This window comes from Eumetopias jubatus, unplaced genomic scaffold, assembly GCF_037043125.1.
Source record: "Eumetopias jubatus isolate StellerSeaLion01/CBP00866 unplaced genomic scaffold, mEumJub1_p1.0 scaffold_1, whole genome shotgun sequence".
Taxonomy (NCBI): domain Eukaryota; kingdom Metazoa; phylum Chordata; class Mammalia; order Carnivora; family Otariidae; genus Eumetopias; species Eumetopias jubatus.
In genome coordinates, this window is record NW_028274807.1 from 92481864 (window position 1) to 92493566 (window position 11703).

At 39.4% G+C, this 11703-nt stretch overlaps 1 protein-coding gene across 1 annotated transcript in view; it reads right to left on the bottom strand.

Annotated features, from left to right (window-relative positions):
- Positions 1–1204, bottom strand: part of TMEM212 (transmembrane protein 212) — a 28317-nt gene extending 27113 nt beyond the window's left edge. The window contains 1 exon segment of the mRNA XM_028101175.1: positions 1118–1204. Coding sequence (XP_027956976.1) covers positions 1118–1132 — 15 coding nt within the window. The 5' untranslated portion in view covers positions 1133–1204.
- Between the last annotated feature and the right edge of the window lie 10499 nt (positions 1205–11703).

The following is an 11703-nucleotide window of genomic DNA, read 5'->3' on the forward strand; positions in this document are numbered from 1 at the left end:
GAGCCGGCGTCCACCAGCCGCATAGTCAACAGCCTTTGAGTAACAAATTGGTGATCTCAGCCCAGCTCTGGTGACTGTGTCATAAGATAATTAAAACTTGTCAACCGACACAGCAGAGGCCTGGAAGGGCAAGGACTGAAGGAGCATAAAGCTAAATCACTCTTCTTTCTAGCTCCTTGAAAAGGGATGCAAAACTGGGAGGGACCTGCTAACATCTGAAGTCATAGAGTGACTAGTGTAGGTGGATGGAGAGGTGAGAATTCAGTGAGGATCTGGACGTGCACAGAACTCAAAGACCAATCCCCATCCACAGGCTGAGAGTGACCAGTAGGGTTAACCTCTCTAAATCATGGTTTGTTTTTTTGTTTTGTTTTGTTTTGTTTTGTTTTGTTTTTTTGAGAGAGAGAGCACAGGAGGGGTAGGGGCAGGGGAGAGGGAGAGAGAATCTTAAGTAGGTTCCACACCTGGTGCGGAAGCCCCACTGGGGCTTGATCTCACGACCCTGAGATCATGACCTGAGCCAAAATCAAGAGTCAGATGCTTAACCGACTGAGCCACCCAGGAGCCCCTCTAAATCAACTTCTGATTGGCCAGGAAACAAAGTCCTTACTCTATTTTCCAAGCCATGGTTAAAATATTAGGAACCTCAGTTTTATGTATATTTATAATGCAGGGAAGCAAGGTGAGCTACAAATGGTACAACAGTTGATTCGCTCCCTCAATTCATCCAGGTCTCTGCTCAAAAAGCCCCTCATCACAGACCTTTCTCATCAATCTCTTTCCCTCTCCCTCTATGGAGCTTACTCATTACCACCTGACTCGATTCTTCATCGCTCTTGGCTCATTTGTTTACTGTGTGTTTTCCCAACTAGAATGAAAGCTCCATGAAGGTAAGGACTTTGTTTTGTTCACTGCTACATTCCAGAGCCCAAAACAATACCTGGCTCATAGTAGATGCTTAGGAAGCATTGATGAATGAATGAATGAATGAATGAATGGATGGATGAATGGATGGATGAATGAAGCTGCTTATCACAGTTACTAACTTATCTAGACCATTTTGCTGACAAAGCTAGCTCCTCAGGCCTTCACTTAGAAACAATTAATGTTTTGGTACCTTAAATCTCTCCATCCCTTCTCCATGAAAATCCACACCGAAACACAAAGGAAATCTTCCAGGTTAGCCCGCTCAGCTGTGAGACTGTACTGTAAATACATGTGCATTGTATGTGAATATATGGGAGAGGCGTGCCCATGCTGGGATTATTCTGGCCTTGCTATATGGGCATGTGACATACTGCCACATGACTCTGTGTTAAACAGAGGAAGATGCAAGGTCACAGACCAACCGCGTGAGTCTAGCCAGAACTTCCGCCTCTGGGGGAAAGCTCTAAGGGTGATGCCAACTTTTTAAAAGCAGCTCATGTTCACTGGTGATCTGTCTAATTGAATGGCTTTTACGTATTTCTGTATATTCAAAGTTTTATCTACTTCTTCGTCTGAATACTTTTCATAGATAACAATTTTCCCCTACTCTCTAGAAAAATGATAGCAAAGATATTAAAATTTTTATTCACGAGGGACACCTGGGTGGCTCAGTCCGGTAAGCAGTAAGCTTCTGCCTTCGGCTCAGGTCATGATCCCAGGACCCTGGGATCGAGTCCCACATCGGGCTCCCTGCTGAGCAGGGAGTCTGCTTCTCCCTCTGCCCCTCCCCCCACTTGTGTTCTCTCTCTCTTTCTCTCTGGAGCTCTCTCTCAAATAAATAAAATCTTTAAAAAAATTAAAAAATAGTAAAATAAAATTTTTATTCACGCGAATCTGATTATAGAAACTAAGACTATTGTATTTCCACACAGATGATGTTGTGATGTTTTCTGAGCCAGGACAACAGACAAACTAAGTGCATCGTTCTGATATAAGGAGTTGGGTAGCCTAGGACAAACATTGCCTACTTTTACCAGATGGTGGTATCGTTTTTGTATACAAAGGCCCACACTTTCCTTTCTCTTTTCAACAATGCAGATGTCCTGCCCTGGTTTTTATTTATTTATATATTTATTTTAAAGGGCAGGGGAGAAAAGGGCATTTCCTGATACTTCCCCATCTCCTTGTCCCAGTACGTAAGACTTTCTGTTACTTTCTCTTGATCCACCCAAAGCTAATTGACATTAAAGATAACAGCTAGGATACTAGGCAAGCCTCCTTGATCCAACGACAGGTTCACTATAAAGCATGTGGGGCAATGAGAATGAAAAGTACACAGTAACGACCCAACTGGAGAATCACAGAATGGAACAGGACCTGAGAAATCAGCCAGTCCACGCCTGTCATTTCACAGACTAATTCCACGGTTAAAATACCCAAACAAAGAGCTAACTGCAACCTTCACCCATGGTGGAATAAGCCCGCTGCAACTGACGACCTTTCTGCTATATCCACGTTTAGCACTAGGTGTTGCTCTATGCTATTTCTAGACCCAATTTCTTTGCTGCACAACAGAAGCCGAGCCTCCTAATCTGAGTTCCATTCTGCAAATGCTGCTTTTAAGATGAAACCCTGCTAGTATTCAGTACTGGTTTCCCGGAAGCAGCTTCATTTAAATGGCTCAGGTGTGGCATACTGAATTCGCTGAAACAGCCGCTCTGGAAAGAAGGGGATCGATACATGCCAGGGAAAGGGGACTCCAAAGTCAGTTTTCAAATTGTCCTAATTCAAATATTTACTTAAACCCTGTTTTTATATTATGTGCAACACAAGGGGAATGACATTGTTGCTGTGTGCTTCCTGGAACTGACTGTCTGCTACAAGGCCACAGATAAAGTTTGTTTATAGAAAAACAAAATATGAAAAAGGAAAGTTTAGCACTGTTCTATTTGGGGTTTAATACTCCCACACATCCCAAAGGGGAGAAAGGGCATCTTTCTAGAACCTTGCTTTCCCCATGGCAGCCGAGGACAGAAATGCTTTAACCCCCTCTAGTGACAGATGCATCATTACTTAGATTAGTTCAGTTGTTCAGTTTGAATGGTAATGGCATAGGGAGAAACAGGTCCCGCTTTAAGAATTTCATTGTTCAGGAAGAGGGCAAATTTTCAATTCACCTTTAGGTTTTAAAGGGAATGAAATTCAGCTATTAAAGATGAATCTTTAACATCATTACTCAGTGGTTTCAACTTGGATAAATATTTTTTTAGAGGTTTTATGTATTTATTTTTGAGAGAGAGAGAGACAGAGAGAGAGTGCTTGCGAGCAGGGGGAAGGGCAGAGGAGGGGGAAGAGAGAATCTGGAGCAGACTCTGCACTGAGCGCAGAGCCCGACACGGAGCTCGATCCCACAACAGCGAGATCATGACCTGAACTGAAACCACGAGTTGGAGGCTTAACGAACTAAGACCAGGTACCCCTCAACCCGGATAAATTTGACATAAACTCAGTATAAATGTTCAAGTTCTACAAGTCCAATGTTGTAATCATCTAATACTTAGTTTAAAATCATCATGCATGTAACAAAACAATGTCTAGTACATTGTTGCTAAACATGGGTTTTTTTTTCAGTTTTGGTTATTTACCAATAACTATTTGTAATACCAATAATCAGGCCATGATGCTTATAACAGTCCTGGATTTTTAGCAGGAAGGAAAATGGAAGAAGGAAGCCAGAGTGGAAGCATCCTAATCCCATTACTAAGCTTAGCGTAGAGGGAGAGAGGTAGCTCACACAAAGTTAGCTGCTAGGATCCATAATATAAACTTTTCAGTCTAGTCCTAAAGAGAGGGTTCCTTCCAATTTTTATAGTTTAGGCCTCAGGCTGAAAAAACTAAGTACTTGGCTGAAGTGTGACTTATAAAATGTTAGTTTCAGCTTTCTCCCCAGCACAAACCAGCCTTTCTTTTCTGAAGATTCTATTTCCTTTACATCCTTTGAGGATAAAACTATGCATTGTGGTTTTTATACCGTATTCACTCAGGGTATTTAAAAACAGAGTGAATTCCACTTTTTCTCCCAGTTCCCTCTTCACAGAGGTTCCCCTTTCCTCACTCCTGATAGGCTTGATGATGATGTAAAGTAGTATCCTCTAGGATCTTTGCACTTCATTTGTTATACCCCATATTAAAGATGGGCAACTTTTCAAAAGGGATAGGTCAGACTCCTGATCCATGTTCTTGTAAATGTGGGGTCAGAGGTGTTTATGTGTTAGGAAAATTGTCTATTTCCTATAAAAGGAAGGTAGAGAAGAATTTTTGAAAGCATCCATTTTGGAAATCATGTTTTTAGTGAGTGGCAGGAAGGCAGAGGCACCGTGTGATAGACGCTGAGGAAGTTTCTGCCATCTTTAGTCAGACCCACTTTTGCATGGACCATTTTTGGTAAGTCTACTGGCATGTGTAGGGGGAAGAAACATAAGAGCTATTAAAATAGATTTGTCATTTCCACACACAGACACGCATACACGAATCACAAAATGCTTACCCTTTGTTTTTTCTTAATGCTAAACTGACCAAAGTTTTTTTTTAATGCACTTTATGAGCTCTTCTAGTGTCATCTGCTAATTTCTTCCATCGCTTTTTATTCTCCAAACAGGTTACATTTGCATAATTCCAAAAAGGTGAATATAGCTCCTGCTCTTGCTTAAAATTGTTTCCAGCCTAGCTTAACAACCTCTATTTTTTAAGTTCGTTCCAAGATTGAGACAAAAATCTCTCTACCAAAAGCAAAATAAAAGCCACATTCCTATGCTTTTGCCTCATTTCATGTTTTATTATTCTATGTTTCCTAATAATACATTCTGTAAATATTGAAATGGGCACATGTTCTGTGGACGGGAAGCAAGGTTATGTAGTTAACACAAGGTGCGATCTCTAGAAGACGTCCATTTTAGGCCACATGCAATTTATATGTTTTCTCCCCTCTTGATAGAGAAAAAGGAAAAAAAAAACCCTGGAAAACATTATAGAACCCAACTATATGCCTTTTGGAGCCAATGATAAAGCATAAGTTTTCACCACTCCCAGCAGTGTTGGAGCTGGCCTGAACTGAAGCCTGGGGATGTGCTTGCTGAGGTCCACAAATGAGAAAATGGAGTGATGACGGCAGACCATATTATTGCATGGTGCTATTAAAAAGCGAACGCCAGTCTAGCATTATTGAAGTCTAGAAATGTTTGCTTACAACCAGCTAAGCCCACACACACTGTGGAGAATACATTTTATATGTTTATAATAATAGCAATAAAAAATTTCCCCAAATCAACTTACTTTTTTCTTGTTAATCCTGGGTTAAAGACAGTAATTATAAAAAACACATTTCAAAGAGCACTTGCACTTTTGTTGAATAAAGGAGGTATTTACAACATAGATTTAGTTACGTTTTGAAAAGTATAATAATTTCAGTTAGGCAAACTTTGTGCTCTGTTTCCTTAGAGGAGAGCTTTGCAACTTTTTTGGGTTCACTTTTAAGCGAGCTAAAGTCTTCCTTTTGAATACCCACATTAGAGTAACTTTGGAATGAGCAATCCATAGGGTCTCCTTAATCTAAGTGTGGTGTTTGTAAACGGAGGGCCTACTTCTATAGCACAAGTGAGTTACCTTTGATCAGCATTTTCTTATGATGAATGATAAGGGAATATACTTTTTGATGTACATCAGTTTTCCCTTCAGATTTTTTTTCTAAAATATTTCAGAACACTCTGATTCCCTAGGCTATACAATTTTCCTCTGACTTTACTCCCTCCTGTAGCATTCAGCAGGAGAACATCCCCTGTCTCCTGGGAGTCTGCTCTTCCTTCCATATGGGCTCCCACACTCATTTCCTCCAGCTGCCTCTAGGCGGCCCTGAGCCCTGGGCCTTCATCCAAGAGCTGATGTGATGCTCTGTGGCTGCATGTCCTTGGCAGATGGTCTAGCCCATTATCTCTGGACGAGGCCTCTGGCCTTGACTCTCCTTCCTTGTGAGTTTTCTTTCCCAGGGGACTCCTCAGCCTCATACAAATATAGCTGGCTCTGGAACCTCCCTAGGCTTGTCTGAGTTTGCAACAGTTTAGGCTAGCCTGGGGGGCCCTCTGTTACACAAAGATTGGTGCTGTCACTATCAGTCATCAACTGCTTTGTGTTTAGTACTGTTTGACTCTATAGAAAGATAGGAAGGAAGAAGGGTGGGAAGAAAGAAAGAAGAAAAGAAGGAAAAGAAGAAAGAAGGAAAAAAGAAAGAAAGAAAAAGAGAGAAAGAAAAGAAAGAAAGAAAGAAAAAAGAAGGAAGGAAAGGAAGGAAGGAAGGAAGGAAGGAAGAAAGAAAGAAAGACAGGAAGAAAGAAAGCAAGCTAATTTTAAAAAGATGAAAAGACTAGAAAATGAAAATCCTAAAAGGTTCATGTTTCCTGATGGTAAGAAGTTTATTATCTACTTGGTTATAATTATTCATATCTAAATACATTGCAGATTTCAGAAGATGATTAAATCAGAGAGCATATCTAGATGCCAACTTTTTTTTAAAAAGATTTTATTTATTTGAGAGAGAGAGGGATAGAGAGCTCCTGCGAGAGTGCTTGAGCAGGGGGCGGGGCAGACAGAAAGAGAAACAGACTTCCTGCTGAGCAGGGAGCCCATGCAGAGCTCTATCCCTGGACCCTGGGATCATGACCTGAGCAGAAGGCAGATGCTTAACTGACTGAGCCACCTAGGCGTGTTAGATGCCAACATAAAGACTTTTGGCAAACAGTCAATCAATACCAGTCAAGCTAGCCAGGAAGCTCCTCTTAGAGATGTCATTGCAAGAACATCTTCTCTGCCTAGGACCAAATCCAGGTTCATGGTTTTAGCACAGAAGGGTAGAAAATATCCTCTATCCATGAATCTCAAATTCAACTGTGGCCTGAACTTCAGAAACAAGCTTAGCTTTAACACTTTTTGAAAGTCCTTATGCAATATTTTTGCACAAATACTCTCAAAGGGGAGGAAGTTACAAGTTAGGGAAATTGCATAAAGGTATCTGTTCTTTAGCTGATCTAAGTATTGGATCCAAACAAATGTGTGAACTTCAAGAAGACCGCAGCCATAGTATTGGTCCACTGGCACTGGAAAATATCTCTCGAAGTCTCTATGATAAGGAACACCTCTCCTTTTCCTCCTCCTCCACTCAATGCAATTGGGCCAATAGGACACAAATACACAAGTAATGAAGGTTGTCATCTAATCAGACAACAGAGGAATATTCTTCACCTTGTTCCAGGTGTGGCATTTTCATTAACGCTGCTTAACATCACAGTAGCTTTGGGCCAGGGAAGTGCTTGCAGATCATCCTGAGCCTGCAGGTGGATCATACTCTTGGGGTTTTGTACCCACACTCTCTCCAGTCGTGTCCCATCCCAGATGTGGAGAGCTGATTTGTCAAACTGGACACTTATCTCTGCATGGTATCTCAGTAATTTGACCTGTTTGCCCGTTCTACTGAAGTCATTGTGAATCTTGATTCTGATATGTTCCCTCAGTTTCCATCTGCAAATTTAATAAACACAAATTAGTTATTTCCATGTAAGGTATTAGATGAAGTTATGTGGAGTCTTGTGGCAACACACTAGAAGCATTGTTTAGGTCGATAGTCACACATTATAACAAACACTTTTTGAATATGATTATTCAATCAATTTTGGTTCCATATAATAAAATAATTAGAAATACCATGCCATCCTCTGATTTATCCATCCAGTAGCTCTATCCAAATATTATATCATGCTTAAACTAATTTCAGGGGAACTCTTGCTAGCTCATTGTGATTCTTCCTCATCTGAGAAAAATAATATTCATGAGTAATTTTCTGTTTATAAAAGTACTAAGTGGCTCTTTGCAAACAGGTTTTTTTTAAAAGTAGTTGCATAAAAAAGAAAACAAAAGCCACTCAAAATCTCACTACTTCACCTCGTAAACAGTTTGGTTAATTTCCTTTCAGCTGGCTTCCTATCTCCACTCCCCTCTCATGTTCTCTCCCATGCACACATCTTACTCAGTCCCCTGTTGCTTTCCCTTCCCCCAGCTCAAAGAATTAAACAATAGTAACAGAGCGCTTTGAGGGGATATGAGTGCAACAAAACCAGAAAAAAGTGTAAGACAATTTTGACCCTTAAGGTCAAAAGCTGCAAGACTAACTGTAAAATAGAAACGTCTGCATACATACTTGCAGAGTGAGTATTCTTGAACAAGTCAGAGGAAGTCAAGGAAGGCTGAGGTGTTGACTTGGAGATATCACCATCATGAAACCCATTTCAGTCTGTCATCTGCACGAGGGAGTTGCATGGGGGCCAAGTCAGTGCCTAGGTGTTCTTGCTGATGTCCAGTGGAAACCACCAGTCAATAGTGGCCAGTCAACTGCCTCGAGGATACCCTTCTGTGGCCGAGGCTTTGCCCCACTTGACAGAGTGTTCTCTCCAATGGCTCTGAATAACATCAGAGGAACAGATAACTCAACTTTCATTAGTTTAAAGCCCTACTTATGTCAAATGAATTGGACCCCCAAGTGAAACCATTGTCATCTGCCCTCCAATATATAGATGTTTAGTCTGACATATGACCCAGAAGCCCAGCTTAAGGTGACTGTTGCCAGAACGTCTCCCAATCTGGAGATAGTCTTTCTTCTTCACCCATCAGAGGAAACTTCCATCCCATGTTCTCCCTGCTTTTTCCTCATTCTTCTTCCCTAGCCTTTCCACCTATCAGCTGGTGAAGGTCAGTCTCTCTATCTGCACCCAAGCCTTGTCTACCTCTCTCAGTGTAGGGTTAGGCTGTCCCTCCCTGACTTGCACAGTACCCACTTCCTGTCTTCACTCTTAACACTGATCTCTACTGCAGCACTGTAAATTTTCATGTTCCAATCTGGGTCTCCTGCTAGAATGCAAGCTACCTTGTAGGGTAGGGATTCTATTTTCTTCTTGTAGTCCCCAAACCATGCTCAGTGTTTAGCATAGGTTAGGTGTTCAATAAATTATGGCTGAATAATGAGTTCATATTACCTAGAGTCACATTTTTTTTTCTTGCTGAACACTTGGACATCAGTTTTTGTTTTCCAGTCTCCTGGTGATCTTCCTCTTCTTCCTGACTCATTATCAAGCACAGACTCTGCAATTGCAACTACGATGTTTTTAGTACCCTGGAATGTCAAACATCTCTGTTCAGAAACTGGAACTTAGAGGAGTTAAGAGTTCTCTTCTTATCTGATTCTTCACTTATCTTAGCCTTAACCCTTGGGGCTGTTCTCTATTTTTCAGCTTGAAAGTTATTCCCTTTCATAAAGACAAGGCTTAAATAGAAATAAAATTGTTTTGCTTTCTCTTTGCCCAGTTTGACCCAGCAATGATTTCATCTCTTCTTCCTCCTATTTCTTGCTCCAACTATTACTTTGGGAAATAGTCTTTTAAATTTGAACTTAGTCTTTATCATGAGTCCCCTATTCAGGGCTTGAGACTTTCTAATAAAATTCTTACTCTTGAATTTTGGGTCCCTCTTTCCATCTTTTCTATCTCTACTTTGAGGACCAAGAAACTCCAAGAACATTCCTTGAAGAGTCTCTTGCTATGCAATGTCAGAGTTTCTCTAAATGTTTTTTGAAATCTGCTTTTCTAATGTTTAGAGTTTGTGTGTGAGTATATTCAGGGTTTCCATTTTGGGCTGTTGTAAATGCTAACGAAAAAAATAGACACTTTCTGATCTCAAATTGACAACCTGACTTTACAACTTAGGGAACTAGAAAAACAAGAACAAACTAAATGCAAAGCTAGCAGAAGGAAGGAAATACTAAATTTTAGAGCAGAGATAAGTGAAACAGAGATGAAAAAAACAATGGAGAAAATCAACGAAACCAAAGTTGGTTCTTTGAAAAGATCAACAAAGTTCACAACCTTTAGCTAGATGGAGTAGGAAAACAAAAAAGAGGGGAAACCCAAGTTACTAAAATCAGAGATGAAAGTGGAGACAATACTATTAATTCTGCAGAAACAGAATTATATGAGACTACTAAACAATGTGCATCAAAATATTGGATAACCTAGATGAAATGAACAAATTACTAGAAACACAAAACCTACCAAAATGCAAAGTGTGATATAACATATATATGTTATATTATATATAATACATGTTATAACATATATGATGGAATACTATTCAGTCTTATAAAGGAAGGAAATTCTGTAGTATGCCACAGTATGCATGATACTTTAGGACATTACTCTAAGTAAAATAAACCAGACAAAAAAGGCAGTGCTTTACTAACTTTGGGCTTTATTCTCTTTTGAATTAATTTAGTGTGTAAAGCTAGATTGTTTATTTAAGATTTTTTTTTTGTTTCTTGAAGTAGGTCAGTATCACTGTAAACTTCCCTCTTAGAACTGCACTTGTTGTGTACCAAAGATTTTGGAATGTTCTGTATACATTTTCATTTGTCTCCAGGTATTTTAGAAATTTTCTCTTTAATTTCTTCATTGACCCATTGATTGTTTAGTAGCATGTTGTTTAGCCTCTGTTTTTCTCATTTTTTTTTGTTTTTTTCTCTTAAATGATTTCTAGTTTCATACTGTTGTGGTCAGAAAAGATGCTTGATATGATTTCAATCTTAAATTTATTGAGACTCTTTTGTAGCCTAAATGTGATCTATTCTGGAGACCATTCCATGTGCACTTGAAAAGAATGTATATTCTGCTGTTTTTGGATGGAATGTTCTGTATATATCTGTTAAGTTCATCTGCTTCTAATGTATTGTTCAAAACTACTCTTTATTAATTTTCCATCTGGATGATCTATCCACTGATGTAAGTGGGGTCTTAAAGTCCCCTATTATTATTGTATTACTGTTAGTTTCTCTTTTTATGTTAATATTTGCTTTATGTATTTAGGTTCTCCTAATGTTGGGTGCATAGATATTTATAATTGTTATATCTTCTTGTTGGATTGATCCCTTTATCATTATGTAATGCCCTTCTTGGTCTCTTGCTAGTTTGTTTTAAAGTCTATTTTGTCTGATATAACTATTGCTACCCCAGCTTGTTAGTCTGTTTCCATTGCATGAAATCTTTTTCTATCCATTCACTTCAGTCTATATGTGTCTTTAGTTCTGAAGTGAGTCTTTTGTAGGGAGCATATAGATGGGTCTTGTTTTTTTAACCACTTAGTCATTTTATATCTTTGATATAGAGCATATGAAAAGAGCATTTAGTCCATTTACATTTAAAGTAATTATTGACAAGTATGTACTTGTTACCATTTTGTTAATTGTTTCTGGTTAATTTTGTAGTTTTTCCCTATTTCTTCTTCTCTTGCTCTCTACTCGTGATTTGATGACTTTCTTTAATGATATTCTGACTCCTTTTATTTTTTGCTTATTTTTTAAAAAGATTTTATTTATTTGACACAGAGAGAGAGAGAGCACAAGCAGGGGAAGAAGCAGGCAAAGGGAGAGGGTGAAGCAGGCTCCCTGAGGAGCAGGGAGCCCGATGCGGGGCTTGAACCCAGGACCCTGGGATCATGACCTGAGCGAGGGGCAGACGCTTACCTGACTGAGCCACCCAGGTGCTCCTATTTTTTGTTTATTTATTATAGGTTTTTAGTTTGTGGTTCCCATGAGGTTCATATATAATATCCTACAGATAGCAGTCTATTTTAAGTTTTAAGTCACTTAAATTCAAACATAGTCTAAAAGCACTACATTTTTACTCCCTC